This window comes from Oncorhynchus nerka, linkage group LG22 (assembly GCF_034236695.1).
Source record: "Oncorhynchus nerka isolate Pitt River linkage group LG22, Oner_Uvic_2.0, whole genome shotgun sequence".
NCBI classification, from domain to species: domain Eukaryota; kingdom Metazoa; phylum Chordata; class Actinopteri; order Salmoniformes; family Salmonidae; genus Oncorhynchus; species Oncorhynchus nerka.
Window position 1 is genome coordinate 48,988,801 of NC_088417.1, and position 20,711 is coordinate 49,009,511.

The following is a 20,711-nucleotide window of genomic DNA, read 5'->3' on the forward strand; positions in this document are numbered from 1 at the left end:
GTTGTAGAGGTATGGCTCCACCTACTTCTCCCAATCCTCTCTTATGGCCTCTGAATGGAACCAGTTGCTCATCCACTGTTCCTTCAGGCCCAGGGTTGTAGAGGTACGGCAGACGCTCCACCCACTGTTCCTTCAGGCCCAGGGTTGTAGAGGTACGGCAGACGCTCCATCCACTGTTCCTTCAGGCCCAGGGTTGTAGAGGTACGGCAGACGCTCCATCCACTGTTCCTTCAGGCCCAGGGTTGTAGAGGTACGGCAGACGCTCCACCCACTGTTCCTTCAGGCCCAGGGTTGTAGAGGTACGGCAGACGCTCCATCCACTGTTCCTTCAGGCCCAGGGTTGTAGAGGTACGGCAGACGCTCCACCCACTGTTCCTTCAGGTCCAGGGTTGTAGAGGTACGGCAGACGCTCCACCCACTGTTCCTTCAGGTCCAGGGTTGTAGAGGTACGGCAGACGCTCCATCCACTGTTCCTTCAGGTCCAGGGTTGTAGAGGTACGGCAGACGCTCCATCCACTGTTCCTTCAGGTCCAGGGTTGTAGAGGTACGGCAGACGCTCCACCCACTGTTCCTTCAGGCCCAGGGTTGTAGAGGTATGACAGACGCTCCACCCACTGTTACTTCAGGCCCAGGGTTGTAGAGGTACGGCAGACGCTACACCCACTGTTACTTCAGGTCCAGGGTTGTAGAGGTACGGCAGATGCTCCATCCACTGTTACTTCAGGCCCAGGGTTGTAACATCCACTGTTACTTCAGGCCCAGGGTTGTAACATCCACTGTTCCTTCAGGCCCAGGGTTGTAGAGGTATGACAGACGCTCCACCCACTTCTCCCAGACCTCTCTTATGGCCGCCGGTTTGTCTCTCTCGCGTGTCTTGCAGGTCTTGACTCACGGTTATCAAATCGTAACGTTCTTGAGAAAGTGTGAAAGACTTTCAGTGGCATTGTGGAAAATTGCCCTTCCACTCTCTGCGTCAAATTTGTCAATTCCAGGAGGATTTTTTTTGATGGCTGGTGTGATGAACATGTAGAAAGTGGAGGCGATGTCCTGGGCAACTGCATGTCTTGTGGTCATCCTTATGACATTTTGTGCTGCCATCCTGCCCTGGTTGTCATGAGGTGTCAAGGACCATGTTATTTTGCTGACAGAAATGTGTCTCTTTCAGCTTGGGGGATTTCTTCATCTGAAGATGATTCATCGTGCTCTGGGTTGTAATTCCTCCCCATCTTCTTCATCTGAAGATGATTCATCGTGCTCTGGGTTGTAATTCCTCCCCATCTTCTTCATCTGAAGGTTGTAATTCCTCCCCATCTTCTTCATCTGAAGATGATTCATCGTGCTCTGGGTTGTAATTCCTCCCCATCTTCTTCATCTGAAGATGATTCATCGTGCTCTGGGTTGTAATTCCTCCCCATCTTCTTCATCTGAAGATGATTCATCGTGCTCTGGGTTGTAATTCCTCCCCATCTTCTTCTTCAGATACCTCCTCCTCTTCTAAATCATTGTTCTCTTGTTCCTCCTGGAGATCTGAAATGAATCAGATCTACGACCTGTTGGGCACTGAAACGTGCAGACATGGCTTCAGCAAAAGAGAGAACTGGGGGGGGGACTGTCATCTGCAGCACCTTTAACCTCTGACTACGTTCCCCATTAGTAAACAATGCATTCAATAAATGGTGGTTTTGTCCGAATTTGTCCGTTTTTTGTCTCTGAACTTGAGTCATGTGTGGGGTCGAGGAGGGGAGATGCTGCGTTCTGGGTTCAAACCGTAGCGCACTATCTTCATTTCTCATTGAGTGTGTGTGTGGTGTTTGTGGTGTGTAAATGATTTTATAACTGCCGGGTCAAAAATGTCCCTCCGACAATCTTTGTACCCTGGTGGTGTACAGCTTACGTGGAAATATGAACACATGTTTCACTTTTTCTAATGTTAGGGTCACTCTAACAAAAGTCATCCAAATTCAAGTTGAAAATATATACTTTAGGGGATTTTCTCTGTTGTTAAACATATCAGCAGGTCATTTTTGACCCTTAAGACAACACAAGGGTTAAATAGTGAGTCCACATTTGTTCCGCACTTTTATTTCCATGACTGATCAAAACACATTTTCTCATACCGTCTTTTGCCTCTGCAGCAGACATGTAGTGAGCAATATATCAGGACATCAAATACCAATACAATCGCAGTATAGAATCGCAATCCAGATCGTATCTGCACTTAATTATCATGGTCAAATCCCTGGAACTTCCCAGCACCTGTTCCTGACATAGTGCACTACTTTTGACAATACACTATACAGGGAATAAGGTGCAATTTGGGATGCAGCCGAGGTGTTCTCTCCTCTCCCTCTCTGGGGCTCTGGCCAGCTAGCTTCTAGTCACTGTCTGTAACTCTAGGATCAGTGGTGGGAGTGTCTCTGATGCACACGGTGCACCTTCAGCCCGGGGCAGCCGCATTTCCACGCCACGTCCCATGCCTGGTTGTCAGGGGAGTGGCGTCGGTGCCGTGCATGTGAGCACGCAGACCCGTTTCACGCCGCGGTCCCCGAGACCTGGACCGCGAGCGGTCACCCGACGCATCTGCTGTCATCGTGCCCTAATTAAATCAACAGGTGTCTGGCAGGAGAGGAGCAGAGCGGAGGGCCCTGTTCAGTCTACTTATTACACCACCAATACTCACTCTATCCTCGCTGTCTCTCTGTGCTACAGAGTCGGGGAGGAGGGAGAGACGGTGTGTGTGCGATTGGGGAAGTGATCAGAGCGAGAGGGAAGAAACTGAGAGACATCTGTTTACTATGGTATGGGAGCAGTTGGCCCTGCTCGGCACAGTAAATACACCACTAAGGCCTCTGTGTACGGAGGGAGAGAGGGAGCGAAGGGGGATGGATAGAGGAGGGAACAGATAAGGATGTAGAGAGGGAGAAAGAGGAGAATAGAAAGTAGGTGAAAAGCTGTTTGCTCTGCGTGTGCTATGGAAGAGGAGTGGCCCCTTAGCAGTTATCTGTACTCCTATCCCGGGGCCGAAGGACAACATGAGGGAGGGAGGTAGAGAGAGGGGATAGTATGGATTGGAGAAATTGCTAAAGATGCGAGAGGTTAATAGGCTGCGTCCCAACTGGCCCCCTGTTCCCTATATTGTGCACTCTGGTCCCAGGTCAAAAGTAGTGCACTATAAAGGGAATAGGGTTCCATCTGGGACGCAGGCACAGATTAGAGCGGGAGGGAAGTGCCTGCCCCCACCCCCATTTGAAGGTCTTCCGTTCCTCATCCCCCCCTCAACTTGTTGTTGAAAACAGCCCTCCCACCACCACTCGTAATCTAACACAGATACTGAACATTGTGTCCCACATGAAAATCTAGTTTTATCCTACTTAGAAGTAATAGAATACTTAGGATAGCTGGCCACCAGACAACTTAATAAGCAAACTAGCAGCAAGCGATACCAAACATTAGGCCTTTGGTTATCTCCTCCCACACAGCGGCAGTGTGCTGGCCGTGTCTCCTCTGTTAACCGTTTGTTCAGGTAATATCCCCATCAGCCGGAATACATTGGGACACTATTCATGTTTTGTTCCTGCTGGAGCTAAACTTAGCGGGGAGAGGAGAACAGTAATGTTTGTTCTCCTGTGTGTGTGTGTGTGTGTGTTTCTCAACAGAAATGGATGCTGTAGTAGTGCTGGTATTCCATTGTTCTTCTTGGACACTGTTTGCACTCTCCTGTTGGCTGGTGTGATATACTGTGTCATTGAGAGATGCCAGTTGAGTCCTTGGTGATGCCAGATCAGATGTGTGCCCTTTTTTGTTGTGCGCTGTTGTGTGCGCGTTCTTGCGTTGTCTATGCGCGTGTGCTGTCTGCGTCCGTGTGCGAGACAGACAGGCGGGCGGGACGGCGAGAACAGATCTGTCCTTTGTGGCGTGTCTCAGCTCCTCAGCGCCGTCGTGCTGTACCATCTGAGTGACAGAGCGGACGCCTCGCACAGCCTGGCTGGCAGACAAAGACGGCGTTTTCTTTCTGACTGCGCAGTACTTTTCATCCTCTGTCATTACGCTCCGTCCGTCCGTCTGTCGGCGTCCCTCCGTCTTGTCTGTGTCTTTTTCTCTCTCTCTCTGTCTCTCTCTCTCTCTCTAACATATCTGTTTTCTTGTCAGCCGTATCCCCTCCTCTCTTGCCCCTCTTCCCATCATCACTGTGACTAATCCTTAGTCACACTCTCATTGATAAAGATGCACACTTAAATGTGCTGGAGAAGGGGGGAAAAAAACACACTCTCACACAGATGTGCTTTGACACGGGACACACTGGGAGCCCTCAGACGTGTGTGTATCATGTTCCTGGCTGTGAGCCAGCCTCTCTCTGTTTTACTGGGGACTACTCCAGAGTGGGTTGGCTATGGCCTAACCCGGCAGCTTCCCGAGGGGCTAGTCGCTCCAGCTCTCCACAACACACACACACACACACCGCTACTCCTTCGACAGCCACATTGTCCCACTGCCAAACCAGAGCCCCATAAACACACATGAAAACATATGAAAGTGATTGGGGGGTGATGATGCTGCTAAGAGAATTAGTCTAGCTGGAGTTCCTACCCCTGGCTGCAGTCTGGTTACACCTCGACCCTTCTACCCCGCGTCTGGGAGGTTGAGACTGAATAGAGACGGAGAGAGAGGGAAGCTGGGTGGTTTTAATGGGGCCTTTCTCTCTGCTATAGATCCAACCTGGTTATTATAATGGGTTCAGAGGACTGTGTGACGTGTGTGTCTGTCTCTGGGTGTGACGTGTGTCTCTCTGGGTGTGACCTGTGTCTCTCTCGGTGTGACCTTTGTATCTGTCTCTGTGTCTCTCTGGGTGTGACCTGTGTCTCTCTGTCTCTGTGTCTCTCTGGGTGTGACGTGTGTGTCTGTCTCTGGGTGTGACGTGTGTGTCTGTCTCTGGGTGTGACGTGTGTGTCTGTCTCTGGGTGTGACGTGTGTGTCTGTCTCTGGGTGTGACGTGTGTGTCTGTCTCTGGGTGTGACGTGTGTGTCTGTCTCTGGGTGTGACGTGTGTCTCTGTCTCTGGGTGTGACGTGTGTCTCTGTCTCTGGGTGTGTCTCTGGGTGTGACGTGTGTCTCTGTCTCTGGGTTTGTCTCTGTCTCTGGGTTTGTCTCTGTTTCTGGGTGTGTCTCTGTCTCTGGGTGTGTCTCTGTCTCTGGGTCTGTCTCTGGGTTTGTCTCTGTCTCTGGGTGTGTCTCTGTCTCTGGGTGTGTCTCTGGGTGTGTCTCTGTCTCTGGGTGTGTCTCTGTCTCTGGGTGTGTCTCTGTCTCTGGGTGTGTCTCTGTCTCTGGGTGTGTCTCTGTCTCTGGGTGTGTCTCTGTCTCTCTGGGTGTGACGTGTGTCTCTCTGGGTGTGACGTGTGTCTCTCTGCGTGTGACGTGTGTCTCTCTGGGTGTGACGTGTGTCTCTCTGGGTGTGACGTGTGTCTCTCTGGGTGTGACGTGTGTCTCTCTGGGTGTGACGTGTGTCTCTCTGGGTGTGACCTGTGTCTCTCTGGGTGTGACCTGTGTCTCTCTGGGTGTGACCTGTGTCTCTCTGGGTGTGACCTGTGTCTCTCTGGGTGTGACCTGTGTCTCTCTCGGTGTGACCTTTGTATCTGTCTCTGTGTCTCTCTGGGTGTGACCTGTGTCTCTGTGTCTCTCTGGGTGTGACCTGTGTCTCTCTGTCTCTGGGTGTGACCTGTGTCTCTCTGTCTCTGTGTCTCTCTGGGTGTGACCTGTGTCTCTCTGTCTCTGGGTGTGACCTGTGTCTCTCTGTCTCTGGGTGTGACCTGTGTCTCTCTGTCTCTGGGTGTGACCTGTGTCTATCTGTCTCTGGGTGTGACCTGTGTCTATCTGTCTCTGGGTGTGACGTGTGTCTCTCTGTCTCTGGGTGTGGCAGGTGAGGAACCTGTGCTACATGGTCACGCGGCGGGAGAAGATGAAGAGTTCCCTGTGTGACCTCCAGGAGAAGATTTTCCACCTGCAGATCCAGCTGCTGGAGGAGGACCTAGCTGGAGGTGAGTGGCACAAACACACGCACACCCGCACACACACGATCAGAGAGCCCAAACACAAGCCACCAGCTGCAGTGTAGGGCTGTGTTTGACAGAAGCAGACATACATACAGTATTACACTGCTGTGACTTCCTTCCTGTTATAACCTCAGAGGGTGAATTCAGGACAGCAGTATGTGGCCCTGTTCTAATACTTTCAAAATGCACCCTTATCTCCTTGTTCAATATTTTAAACATGCATCCTTCCCTCCTTGAGGTAATATGGGAATGGGATGGAGCCCTTGGTCATGATTTAGGGAATACTTCAGGTTTCCATTCCATTCCCATGTGACTTCAAGGAGGGAGGGAGGGAAGGATGCACGTGTAAAGTATTTGAACCGAGCCCGTCCCAGCTTTGCAGAGGCAGATGGGCAGGGCCCTCCCTGAGTTAGTGCCTGCATGGACTGCTGCTCTTCAGCTTAGGCTGCGTTCAGCCCTCAAAGCCCAGTGACTCTGTCTAGTGGATTCACTCTAAGGACGAGATGGTAGACACAAAGCAATATGCCATCACTGTGGAAGCTGAGATCATCCAGACACGGCCTGCGTCCCCATTGGCACCCTATTCCCCACATAGTATACTACTTTTGACCAGGGCCCATAGGGCTCTGGGCAAAAGTAATGCACTACCTAGGGTATAAGGGTGCCATTTGGGACGCACACCGTGCTATGCACTCTAGCTATACTCGGCGTTGGTTGGCTGTCCGTCTGCTGTGCGTGTGGAACACGGGAATAGCCCCGTGTTCTGTGTTGGGAGTCTAGCCGTGACGTGGGGAAAGAGAACCCGTCTCCTCTCCCTTCGTGACAGGCTAACTGATGGTTATTGTGAGCTGGCAGGGGAGGGAGGGAGAGAGAGATTCATAGAGAAGAAGAGGGAGAGAGTACCTGACCACTGTGACTGACCCAGACTTAAGGAAAGCTTCTGACTATGTACATACTCAGTGAGCATAGCCTTGCTATTGAGAAAGGCCGTCGTAGCCAGACCTGGCTCTCAAGAGAAGACCGGCTATGTGCACACTGCCCACAAAATGAGGTGGGAACTGAGCTGCACTTCCTGCTGAATGTATGACCATATTAGTGATACATATTTCCCTCAGATTACACAGATCCACAAGGAATTCAAAAAAACAAACCCAATTTTGATAAACTCTCATATCTATTGGGTGAAATACCAGTGTGCCATCACAGCAGCAAGATGTGTGACCTGTTGCCACAAGAAAAGGGCAACCAGTGAACAAACACCATTCTAAATACAACCTGTATTTGTTTATTTATTTTACCTTTTGTACTTCAACTATTTGCACATCGTTACAACACTGTACATAGACATAATATGACATTTGTCTTTTATTCTTTTGGAACTTCTGTGAGTGTGATGTTTACTGTTCATTTTTGTTTATTTCACTTTTGTTTATTATCTACTTCAATTGCTTTGGCAATGTTAACATGTTTCCCATGCCAATAAAGCCCTTAAATTGAAATTGAATTAAGAGAGCGAGAGAGAGCGCGATGTGGAGGCAAAGAGAGGGATATGAGAGAGGTCGCCCAGTCATTATGATACTGACAGCCCCATCTTTCTCCACCTAAGCGAGCAGGGTGCAGGCAGAGGGCCCGGTCTTCTGTGTCCCAAATGGCGCCCTACTCCCTTCCTAGTGTGTGCAACTTTTGACCAGGGCCCACGGGTGCCCTGGTGAAAAGTAGTGCTCCACATAGGGTGTAGGGTGCCATTTGGGCCGCAAGCCACTGAAAGCAGTGTGTTCTATCTGTCCCCTCCCCCGGCTGTGTGTCGGCCCCTCATTTCCATGTGTGAATAGATATGGCTGCTTAGCGCCGGGCAGCCAACACAGGCCCCTGATAGCGCTGAGAAGTGCAGTTGGGAGGTCCTACTACACATCAGCGGGCTTTGGAGGCTCAGGAATGATGAACACTGCAAATTGAGTACCGGCTGGAGAGACTCGCAAAACTCCCCAGGCTACACACACACACACACACACACACACACACACACGAGGACAAGCGTGCCACACAGACATAGGTAAAAGGACACACACGCGCAAGGACTCTCACAACCGCACACACATACACGCTTCCTTTTCCACACACAGACAGATCCCACTCCAACACACACCTGAACTAACATAGCCAATTCCTCTTTCAAATGTTAATATGCACATAAATTCCCACCCAAACCCCACCCCTCCCCTTTTCCAAGACACACACACTTCTTTCTCTAGTTTCTCCTTAAGACTCTAGAGAGTCCTGGCTAGTTATTCTGTAACAGGGTGGCTCGTTTCCCATTCCTTCAGACACACAGGGGAAACCCTCAGACTCTTTGCCCTGGGCCCTTTACTTGGCCAAGTGGAGGAGTGTGTAAAGACTATTGTCACGCCTGTGAGGGGTTACTATGGGACCAGTACTGGGGCCAGAGGGAGGACATGAACACTGCAGGTTGACTACCACTACACCACAACTACTCACATGACTGGGGGCTGTAATGGAGTCAGGGAGAGTCCCAAATGGCACCCTGTTCCCTATGGGCACTGGTCAAAATGGTTGCGTTATAGAGAGCATAGGGTGCATATTTGGAATGCAGATTTTTATCTGTCTAGGGATATCCTACATTCAAGTCTAGCCTTAAAGGTTCCTTTCTACTGGCTTACCTTCCTGTAGACGTGTGTGGAGGGGACTCTGGGCTGAGCTCTCTGTCTTCTAGAGAGAGAAGGAGAGGTAGAGGGAGCAGGAGAGGAAGTTGTAGAGGGAGCAGGAGAGGAAGTTGTAGAGGGAGCAGGAGAGGAAGTTGTAGAGGGAGCAGGAGAGGAAGCGGTAGAGGGAGCAGGAGAGGAAGTGGTAGAGGGAGCAGGAGAGGAAGTGGTAGAGGGAGCAGGAGAGGAAGTGGTAGAGGGAGCAGGAGAGGAAGTGGTAGAGGGAGCAGGAGAGGAAGTGGTAGAGGGAGCAGGAGAGGAAGTGGTAGAGGGAGCAGGAGAGGAAGTGGTAGAGGGAGCATGAGAGTGTAGGAGAGGAAGTTGTAGAGGGACCATGAGAGTGTAGGAGAGGAAGCAGGAGAGTGTAGGGTAGGAAGTGGTAGAGGGAGCAGGAGAGTGTAGGAGATGAAGTGGTAGAGGGAGCAGGAGAGGTAGTGGTAGAGGGAGCATGCGAGAGGAGAGGAAGTGGTAGAGGGAGCATGCGAGGAGGAAGTGGTAGAGGGAGCATGCGAGAGGAAGTGGTAGAGGGAGCATGCGAGAGGAAGTGGTAGAGGGAGCATGCGAGAGGAAGTGGTAGAGGGAGCATGCGAGAGGAAGTGGTAGAGGGAGTGTAAAGAAGCTCTGGTGTCGTACTAATGAGCGCAGTTAAGAAGTGGGGCACGGTGCAACAAACACACACACACCGCAGCTGAGTGCTCCCAGAAAGAGAGGAAATTAACCACACACTTCAAAAAGACGAATCCCTTGGAGGCACTGCACCGAACTGACAACGCCAGAAAATGTAAATGAGGGGGGAAAGAGGGAGAAGTGTGATAGGGGGGAAAGAGGGAGAAGTGTGATAGGGGGGTTAAAGAGGGAGAAGTGTGATAGGGGGTAAAGAGGGAGAAGTGAGATGGGGGTAAAGAGGGAGAAGTGTGAGTGGGGGAAAGAGGGAGAAGTGTGAGGGGGTAAAGAGGGAGAAGTGTGAGAGGGGGGAAAGAGGGAGAAGTGAGATGGGGGGGAAGAGGGGGAAGTGTGAGTGGGGGAAAGAGGGAGAAGTGTGAGGAGGGGGGAAGTGTGAGAGGGGGAGGGAGAAGTGTGAGGGGGAAGAGGGAGAAGTGTGGGGGGGAGAGGGAGAAGTGTGAGGGGGGGTGGAAGAGGGAGAAGTGTGGGGGGAAAGAGGGAGAAGTGTGGAGGGGGAAAGAGGGAGAAGTGTGGGGGGGGAAAGAGGGAGAAGTGTGATAGGGGGGAGAGGGAGAAGTGTGAGGGGGAGGGGGAAAGAGGGAGAAGTGTGAGGGGGGGAGAGGGAGAAGTGTGGGGGGAGAGGGAAAGTGTGAGGGGGGAAAGAGGGAGAAGTGTGAGGGGGAAAGAGGGAGAAGTGTGGGGGGGAAGAGGGAGAAGTGTGGAGGGGGAAGAGGGAGAAGTGTGATAGGGGGAAAGAGGGAGACGTGTGAGGGGGGGAAGAGGGAGAAGTGTGAGAGGGGGAGAGGGAGAGTGTGAGGGGGAGAGGGAGAAGTGTGAGGGGGAAGAGGGAGAAGTGTGAGGGGAAAGAGGGAGAAGTGTGAGAGGGGGGGAGAGGGAGAAGTGTGAGGGGGAAGAGGAGAGAGTGTGAGAGGGGGAGAGGGAGAAGTGTGAGAGGGGGGGAGAGGGAGACGTGTGAGAGGGGGGAAAGAGGGAGAAGTGTGAGAGGGGGGAGAGGGAGACGTGTGAGAGAGAGGGGAGAAGAGGGGGGAGAAGTGTGAGAGGGGGGAGAGAGGGAGAAGTGTGAGGGGGAAGAGGGAGCGTGTGAGAGGGGGAGAGGGAGAAGTGTGAGAGGGGGGGGAGAGGGAGAAGTGTGAGAGGGGGGGAGAGGGAGACGTGTGAGAGGGGGAGAGGGAGAAGTGTGAGAGGGGGGAGAGGGAGACGTGTGAGAGGGGGGAGAGGGAGACGTGTGAGAGGGGGGAGAGGGAGACGTGTGAGAGGGGGAGAGGGAGAAGTGTGAGGGGGAAGAGGGAGACGTGTGAGAGGGGGAGGGAGAAGTGTGAGAGGGGGAGAGGGAGACGTGTGAGAAGAGGGAGAAGTGTGAGAGGGGGAGAGGGAGACGTGTGAGAGGGGGAAAGAGGGAGTGTGAGAGGGGGAGGGGAAAGAGGGAGAAGTGAGAGGGGGGAAAGAGGGAGAAGTGTGAGGGGGAAAGAGGGAGAAGTGTGAGAGGGGGGAAGAGGAGAAGTGTGAGGGGGAGAGGGAGAAGTGTGAGGGGGAAAGAGGGAGAGTGTGAGGGGGAAAGAGGGAGAAGTGAGAGGGGGAAAGAGGGAGAAGTGAGAGGGGGGAAGAGGGAGAAGTGAGAGGGGGAAAGAGGAGAGGAGTGAGAGGGGGAAAGAGGGAGAAGTGAGAGGGGGAAAGTGAGGGGGAAGTGTGGGGGGTAAAGAGGGAGAAGTGAGAGGGGGTAAAGAGGGAGAAGTGAGAGGGGGTAAAGAGGGAGAAGTGAGAGGGGGTAAAGAGGGAGAAGTGAGAGGGGGAAAGAGGGAGAAGTGAGAGGGGGAAAGAGGGAGAAGTGAGAGGGGGAAAGAGGGAGAAGTGAGAGGGGGAAAGAGGGAGAAGTGAGAGGGGGGAAAGAGGGAGAAGTGAGAGTGGGGGAAAGAGGGAGAAGTGAGAGGGGGAAAGAGGGAGAAGTGAGAGGGGGAAAGAGGGAGAAGTGTGATGGGGAAAGAGGGATAAGTGAAAGGGGGTAAAGAGGGAGAAGTGAGAGGGGGAAAGAGGGAGAAGTGAGAGGGGGTAAAGAGGGAGAAGTGAGAGGGGGTAAAGAGGGAGAAGTGTGAGTGGGGAAAGAGGGAGAAGTGTGAGGGGGTAAAAGAGGGAGAAGTGAGAGGGGGTAAAAGAGGGAGAAGTGTGAGGGGGGAAAGAGGGAGAAGTGTGAGGGGGGAAGAGGGAGAAGTGTGAGGGGGAAGAGGGAGAAGTGTGCGAGAGGGGGAGTGTGGGGGGAAAGAGGGAGAAGTGTGAGGGGTGAAGAGCGGGAGAAGTGTGAGGGGGAGAGGGAGAAGTGTGAGGGGGGAAAGAGGGAGAAGTGTGAGAGGGGGAAAGAGGGAGAAGTGTGAGGGGGGAAAGAGGGAGAAGTGAGAGGGGGAAAGAGGGAGAAGTGAGAGGGGAAGAGGGAGAAGTGAGAGGGGGAAGAGGGAGAAGTGAGAGGGGGAAGAGGGAGAAGTGAGAGGGGGAAAGAGGGAGAAGTGAGAGGGGGAAAGAGGGAGAAGTGAGAGGGGGAAAAGGGAGAAGTGAGAGGGGGAAAGAGGGAGAAGTGAGAGGGGGAAAGAGGGAGAAGTGTGAGGTGGGAAAGAGGGAGAAGTGAGATGGGGAAAGAGGGAGAAGTGAGAGGGGGTAAAGAGGGAGAAGTGAGAGGGGGTAAAGAGGGAGAAGTGTGAGGGGGAAAGAGGGAGAAGTGTGATGGGGGTAAAGAGGGAGAAGTGTGAGGGGGGAAAGAGGGGAGAAGTGTGAGGGGGAAAGGGAGAAGTGCGAGAGGGGGAGAAGTGTGAGGGGTGAAGAGCGGGAGAAGTGTGAGGGGTGAAGGCGGGAGAAGTGTGGGGGAGGGGTGGGGGAGAGGGAGAAGTGTGAGGGGGGAGAGGGAGAAGTGTGAGGGGTGAGGGGGGAAGAGGGGAGAAGGGAGAGGGGGAGAAGAGAGAGGGGGAAAGAGAAAAAAACAACTGATCTGACTACAACGTTTCCAAATGTCTCTCCAAGTTGGTCCGTTGCAGAAAATGAGTTTTTTTTCTTCTTTCCGACAGCACACATATTCACAAAAATAGCTAACACATCACTCATACATATGACCTTCTATCCTACACACACTTACCGGCAGTGTTCAGCCACGCACACACCCACACAACAGATTTGTTGAAAACAACATGGACACATGTATACACACACACACACCCAGGGTAGCCTCCGTGTGAAGCACAACCCTCCGGGAAGACACAGTGAGGTACCACTCAGCCCCCCGTGCATGTCCTGCTCCTCCATTAAGGGGAAGCGTGATGGAGGGAGACCCTCAGTGCCCCCACAACTCGGCCTCTATTATAACTAGCATGAGAGGAAGCCAGGCGTGCACACCACCCGCTCCACTGTTGGTCTAAGCAGCGGGAGCGTGTTAAAACATGTCCCCCAACAATAAGTGTGGAAGGGGGGCGCCAACCCGACCGCACAGCTAGTGGGACAGTTCCTCAGCGGTGTGCTCTCCCTCTGTGTTATGTGTGTCTCTGTGTGTGTCCAAAGAGATGCTGGTGCAGATGTACAGTACCAGTCAACAGTTTTGACACACCTACTTGTTCAAGGGTTTTTCTTTGTTTTCTACGTTGTGGAATAATAGTGACATATGGAACCATGTAGTAACCAACAACAACAAAAAACGTTAAACAAATCCAAATATATTTTATATTTCAGATTCTTCAAAGTAGCCACCTTTTGCCTTGATGACAGCTTTGCACACTCTTGGCATTCTCTCAACCAGCTTCATGAGGTAGTCGCCTGGAATGCATTTCAATTAACAGGTGTGCATTGTTAAATAGTGAAGTTTCTTTCCTTCTTACTAATGGGGAATTCGTTTTGTGTATTTAATTTCCTCGACATCATTGTATGACTCCTTTGAGGCAATTAGTTATGTTGTAACAAGGTAGGGGTGGTATACAGAAGACAGCCCTATTTGGTAAAATACCAAATCCACATTATGGCAAGAACAGCTCAAATAAGCAAAGAGAAACAACAGTCCATCATTACTTTAAGACATGAAGGTCAGTCAAACTGGAAAATGGCAAGAACTTTGAAAGTTTCTTCTAAGTGCAGTCGAAAAACCATCAAGCGCTATGATGAAACTGGTTCTCATGACGACCACCACAGGAAAGGATGACCCAGAGCTACTGTGCTGCAGAGGATCAGTTCATTAGTTACCAACCTCAGAAATCGCAGCCCAAATAAATGCGACACAGATTTCAAGTAACAGACATATCGCAACATCATTGTTCAGAGGAGACTGTGTGAATCAGCCTCCATGGTCAAATTGCTGCAAAGAAACCACTACTAAAGGACACCAATAAGAAGACGACTTGCTTGAGCCAAGAAACACAAGCAATATACATTAGACCAGTGGAGATCTGTCCTTTTTGTCCAAATTGTAGATTTTTGGTTCCAACCGCCATGTCTTTGTGAGACACAGAGTAGCTACTTTGAAGAATACAGTATAACATTTGTTTAACACTTTTTTTGGTTACTACATGATTCCATATGTGTTATTTCATAGTTTTGATGTATTCACTATTATTCTACAATGTAGAAAATAGTAAAAATAAAGAAATTATTGAATGAGTAGCTGTCCAATTTTTTAAACTGGTACTGTGTATTAACTGTAAGTGTGCTTGTTTGTGAGCGTATTTGTAGTTGTGAGTGTGGGTGGGTGGGTTTCCTGTGCCTCATAGTCCCCAATGACTATATTCAAGAGCTGTGAATAGAGGATGGTGAAGGTTTTGACTGTGAGGGAGTTCTTTGGTCTGAGCTTTTCTGAGAAGTGGGACAGTTTCTCAGTTTGGTCATGGTTCATTTCTCTCATCACAACGATTAGTCCAGCTGGTGGGGTAAAAGGTGCCATTCTGGGGTCAGATTGCTCAGTTTCTCAGTGTAAGGTTCACTCTGACTGGAGGAGAGGGAAACTTAACCAGGAGGGAGACAAGGAGCCTCAGGGTACTGTTCACTGCTTAGTACTGACCCCCAATTTAGTTTAGGATAATGAAATCAAACATTGACTGCTACATAGCCTCCTCAGTATTTGACTGTGTTTACATTATGCAGATGTATTTAACTGCTACACAGCATGTGTTCCAAATGGCACCCTATTCCCTACATAGTGCACTACCTTTGACTGCAGCCCTGCAGAATATAGGGAATAGGCTGCCATTTGGGGCACACACGGTATGTCCCCAAGGGCGCACACGGTATGTCCCCAAGGGCACAGCCAATCAGTTTAAAAACACCAGTAGTTGATCTAGCACGTGAGAAAAAATATCCCGGTCTTGACCTGCCTCTCCCTGACTTCATGCTTGGCTGGCTCCACTGCAATGTTGCTCTATTTCCTCTGCAGAGAAAACCATGAAGGGCCATAAGGGGAGACAGAACGGGGTGAAGGAGAAGGGGAAGGAGCGGAGGAAAAGCAGTCCGGAGAAGAAGAAAGAGAGGTGGAAGCCTGACAACGGCTCCCTCCTCAAACAGCTAGGTAGGTCTGACACACCACGGGGGTTTGTGTTTGCGCTGCGAGTTTCCAGTCGAGTCGATGACGTGTATGACACCCACTCCCCCCTGAGTTGCTATCACACCTCCCCCGACTTGTCCAGGCTCGCACCATCTAGATCTGGGTGCTGATTCTACACCCTTCTTCTGAAGTGTGCACTTGCACACACTCCCTGTCATGGTTTTAACAATGTTGGAGAGCCAATGCCTACACCAATCCAAAGCATTCAAATCCATTACTGGGAGTGTGCAAGTGCACACTTTGGCGAAGTGTGGTGAATCAGGATGCAGCCTAGGTCTCCTCTGTGGATACCATCTCTGGAGAATGTGTCGGTGCTGAGCGATTAGTACATTTTGAGGTTGTTTAGAACAGAATACACCTTTTAATAAAAGTCCCATGATGTTAGTGATGCCCATTACTGCTTATCACTTATTAACCATTTATTCACATGACTTTATTTCATCAAATATTTAATTTGTGTATATATCTTTTATTTTTTGGTGACTTTATTATTTCATTCTAAGTCATTTGATCTCATCTCTACAGAGCTGCTGCCTGGGAAAAAATCACTATTTTAGTAGTTCTTCAAAGTAAATAAGGCATACTTTTATGCCTGCTGAATACCAACTATCAATCACTAAGTTAATGTATTTTCAGGTAGAGATACCTCCCGAAGCAACAGCTGCTCTCTATATCACCTCACGATCGCATGTTCTTCTGTTTCCTGAGAAGCAGACCTAAAAGAAACAAAGCCCGGACAAGTAGATGAGTAGATTGTGGTCATTGTAGTTAGTTTAGCACATAAACTGTTGTAATTATGTCAAATATTATCCTGTTGGAAACTACAACTCCCTACTTACTACATTGCACAGTTCAGGCTGGATCGGATTTATATCTAAGGAAACTGCAATGTGCGCATTGAGCTTAGAAGAAAAACCGAATTAAATGGAATACAAATAATTGAACCGACGTCGGTCAATTAGTTTAAAAAAATTAAAATAACCGACATTTCGGTTAATCGCTCGGCACTAATCAGTGTCCAAACTCTCCAGATCATGATGAAGATGCTTACAGTATCAACATTCAGGAGGAAAAGTCTTCCCACGGTTACACATACTCAACTAGAAGCATCCTTCATCCCCAGACAATCTGTAGAACCATTAACAGGGAATCGACTAGGAAACTGTTAGCCACTGTTGACGTCTGTGGTTGTCCTGCAATATTTCACTTTCTGTGTCAATACCGATCTTTTAGCGGACATGACTACGACGCCGATGTGAGGCGAGTGGCTTGGCCCCTTTATTGGAGCTGAGAAGCGACATATGGACAGGGCTGGAGGAGCCTTCATGTCCCCATCCTTGGTGACGGTACCCAAGAAGAATCGTTTCCCACGTGTGTCCACAGAGCCCTCGGCTCTCTTCAGAGCTCCCGTAGGACCGGTGCTTCCCAATGCCCGTCCTTATACTTCACTCTCAGCTTTTCCTTGTGTTACCCCTCCAAAACCAGTGAGCAGGTGGACCTGGTGGCGAACTTGCACGTGGGAATCTATTGTTTACATTATAAGCAGTGCAGTATAGCACTACGGTGGTGCAAACACACACTTCAGGGTCCACCTATAGTACGCTACACAGCGACGATAGACTGTAACATCATGTTCAGTAGGCAGAGCGCTGACCTTTTTTTTTAGGTCAAGGTAAATAAGTCTAAGTGGCTAGCTGGGGGTTTCTTCCTGAATGTCTTTCACAGTTATATCAACGCTCCACAGTGCTGTGATAACAGAACATGTAACGGAGGACTGTTTTGTTTTTTCCCTTCCGCCTGACTGGTTCCTCAGATGTTATCTCCTCAGCCTACCTCATCGTGTTTTGTGTGTGACGGGCCTTTTCACGGGCGACTGAGGACGGTGTGTGTGTGTGTGTGTGTTTTGAGTCCATCTGCTCTCTGTCAGACTGCTCAGTAGTGCTCTGACGACTCACAGGGCTGACTGCATGTGTACCATGTAGGAGCAAGTTTGTATACACTCCAACTCTACCTTTAAGCACTTAACCCCAAGTGTGTGTGTGTTTCTCAACAGAAATGGATGCTGTAGTAGTGCTGGTATTCTATTGTTCTTCTTGGACACTGTTTGCACTCTCCTGTTGGCTGGTGTGATATACCGTGTCATTGAGAGATGCCAGTTGAGTCCTTGGTGATGCCAGATCAGATTTGGCCAGGCAGAGAGTTACTGAGAGGAGTTGCAACTATAGCCATGGAAACGCATTATGTTTGCATGGCTTGGTGCAGGTGTAGCTTCTCAGGTGTACATTAAAACAAATGAAAAAACAATGTCAATATTATTTTCAGGGTAAAAGGGGTAGAGGTTAATCCTCATGGTGGGGGCCCAGTGTCCCTGCCCGTCACCTTGTTTTTCTGAGCGCTGTGGGTGAGGTGCGTGGTGTTGCGTGCCCCCCTACTAAGGCAGAGCTGCTCTCTTAAATCCCCGGGCTTTAGCGTGTGTGACCTTCCCTCACGGAACAGGATAACCCAGGGGGTCAGAGGGTAGGGGAGAGCATCTCCGGGTAAGGCAGTGGGACAGAGGCTGGTAGAGTTGCAAATAGCACCCCTTTCTCTATATAGTGCACTAGTTTTGACCAGAGCCCTTTGGGAATAGGGTGCCCATTGGGACGTGGACGGATACGGGCATCTGGCCCACGTGATAAGCCTGTTGTAACGTGACCCCTGGGTGGCAGACAGAGTGGAGTAGAGTACCTCTGAGTGTTGTCGTGGTGAAATAGACTGCAAGACCTTCTGGGTGTTGATATTGAGAGGGCTGGATAATTACTAACTCTCTCCCCAGACTGATACTTTGGGCATCATTTTAACACTTCATTTGTGTTTCTGCCTCTTAAGTTCTCCAGGCATGGAGTTTACAGTGCTCTCCGTCGCTGACTAGCACTGCTCACTCCCCTCTCTTTCCCTCGCTCTGTGCGTATGCGGGGTTGTCAGGGCGACAGTTGGCACCTGAGAACAATTGGCACACTGTAGCGGGGCCTGCACAAACACAAGTCTGGCTCTGCCCCAGCCAGCGCATTCCTGGCTCTTTCTAGCCTAGCTCAGCCTCCCTCCCTCCTGTCCCTGCCTATCCTATCCTAGCCTTGCTTAGCCTCCCTCCCTCCTGTCCCTGCCTATCCTATCCTAGCCTTGCTTAGCCTCCCTCCCTCCTGTCCCTGCCTATCCTATCCTAGCCTTGCTTAGCCTCCCTCCCTCCTGTCCCTGCCTATCCTATCCTAGCCTTGCTTAGCCTCCCTCCCTCCTGTCTAGTCTAGCTTAGCCTACCTCCCTCCCTGGCCCTTCTTAGCGTAGCTTAGCCTGGTCTGGCCCTGTCCCAGCCAGTGCATTCCTAGCCCTACCGGGCCTCACCTAGCCTAGCGTGGGCTGCTACCATACCGCAGCAGCCTAGGCCCCGGGGCTGCTTTCACCGGGTCCACGGAACAGAGCCAGCAGACATGCGCAGCGGGGTGGGTTGGAGATGAAGAGGAGAGGTGGAGCAGAGTGGGTCACGACCAGCCCCCGCCCTCCCTTCTCTTTTCCAACTCTGCTCCCTCCCTCCCTTTCTGTTTCCCCCCTCCCTGCCTTCTCCCTTCTCTCTGTTCCACCACCTCTCATTCCCTCCTCCCCTCTCTAGTCTCCTGTCTCCAGCAGAGGCGCTGGTGCTGTTGCTGCGTCATGGAAACGTCTGGCCAGGGGATGCTGATCCAATCACAGCAGCTCCTCCTGACCTCCTGGTGGGCACAGTGCCTTATGGACTGAAGGGGGAGGAGGGGGGTGACTGGGTAGAGGATGCATCCCAAATAGCACCCTAGTACCTATTTAGTGCACTACTGTGCCATTTCGGATGGACCCAGTGCCTTTCCAATAGGAGTAATCCGTTGCCGGGTGAATGACAACGGCGATGCATTGTCCAACAAAAACACCCAAACCGTCGGTCTTTTTACATAAGCAACTCGTCGGAGAATACTTGACTTTAGTTGTACTTTTGATGGACAAAAGAAATGGACAATGATGTCGGTCATAGACGCATGAACACGGATGAAATCATTGGAGTGTGGCCATAGCCTTAGAGGGGGGGGCTAACAGGAAGATTTACCAGGTGATGACTCGGTCAGGAATGTTGAGGGTTGTGTTGATGTGACCGCCTGGGCCCTATGTGGTCTATAGGAATCCGGTGCAGTTGAAGGTAGTGGGGAGGTAAGATGTGCTGACTAGCATCTCAGTTTTCTTGTTTTCCAATCTTCTCTCCCTCCGTCCCCACACCCCTACCTCGTGTCTCTGTGGTAAGATGTTGACATGCCCAGCAGAGAGCGTCTCTCAAGTTGATCCTCCCTGCCTCCTCTCCTCCCTCCCTGCCTCCTCTCCTCGGTTGTGTTCCTCCCATACTTCAATAGGGGCTGTGGTGGAATTAGCCCTCTGTTAATGACTGTGATTTAAAAATGCTATTCTAAGTAGGAGCTTCATCTCATTAAACAGGCAGGCTGGGTGTGTGGAGCTGGAGCCAATTGCACCACTGCTAATACTCTGTCCCTATGCCAGCCAGCACCTTACTCATCACCTGAGGAGATAGACACCACTCCACACCAGACAGAGAGACACACATTTAAGGAGGTTATTGTAGCTCATTGAAACAGCACCACACCTATAGGGTTTAAATGTATTTTCAGCAGGTCTACCTTTTTAAAAGAGGTGTGTGTGTGAACAGTGGCTCATGATGTTTTGGGTTGACAGGAACCCAGTGTGTTCCTGGTTTAGGGGCAGGGTTCGGGGAGTGGAGAGTGTTACCCAGCGTACTGTCCCCTGATGCATCTCCCAGACCGTGGGAGAGGGACTTCATGGGATTGGAATACGGGTGGTGGATGGAGCTCTGTCTCTAGGTGTGTTCTGAATAACGCCCTATCCCCGGCCTATGTAATGCAACCCTACGGGCCCTGGTCAAAAGTAGTGCACTACTTAAGGAATAGGGTCCCATTTGCGACACCGCCTGGCACCAGTGCGTTTCCCTCCCCCTCTCCGCCTTCTCTCTATTTCCTGTGAGAATCGGTGTTCCCGAGCTGCAGCGCGGCTCTGGCAGCCAACTCTGGGCCTTAATGACAGACAAGGAGCCATGCAAATCTCCTAATTATATACACACACAGCATGCATTGTCTCTAAAAGCTGCGTTTGACAGTGAACGTCCCTGGTGGTGGTGGTGACAAAGCACAGACAGACAGACCGACGCAGAACGGGGCTAATGCATTGTTTAAACTCGCACAGGAAGTGGGGTAGATAGGGGGTTTGAGTCCCAAATGTGCCCTTTTCCCTATGTACTGCCCTACTTTTGACCTGGGCCCATAGGGGACTGGTTAAAAGTAGTGCACCATATAGGGAATATGTTGATATTTGGGACGCACACCCTACCGCCTGTTAAATGATTGATTCGTTGAAGGAAAGTCTGGTCAGGTTTAGCATCACGACTCCGACCACAAATCCCCCGTACTGTACTTTGTCACCCAGCCCTACGCTGTGTCTTCCTATGTTTTACAGGTTTGTTCCAGACTTCCTCCCGGAAGGCTTTATGTTTTGGACGGAACAGTTGATCCTACTATCCATCCACAGACATTCATGAGATTTCAGAATCGTCTGTATAACAAGGGCGTCAAACTCTATTCCTGGGAGTGCCGTGTGCCTGCAGGTTTTCAGTCCTCCCTTGTTA

The 20,711-nt window shown here is 50.7% G+C and overlaps 1 protein-coding gene across 1 annotated transcript in view; it reads left to right on the plus strand.

Annotated features, from left to right (window-relative positions):
- The window catches only part of jade2 (jade family PHD finger 2), a 149,493-nt gene that overhangs the window by 120,505 nt on the left and 8,277 nt on the right, over positions 1–20,711 (plus strand). The window contains exons 10-11 of the mRNA XM_029627126.2: positions 5,914–6,031; positions 14,840–14,971. Coding sequence (XP_029482986.1) covers positions 5,914–6,031; positions 14,840–14,971 — 250 coding nt within the window. The remainder of the gene's footprint in view (positions 1–5,913; positions 6,032–14,839; positions 14,972–20,711) is intronic.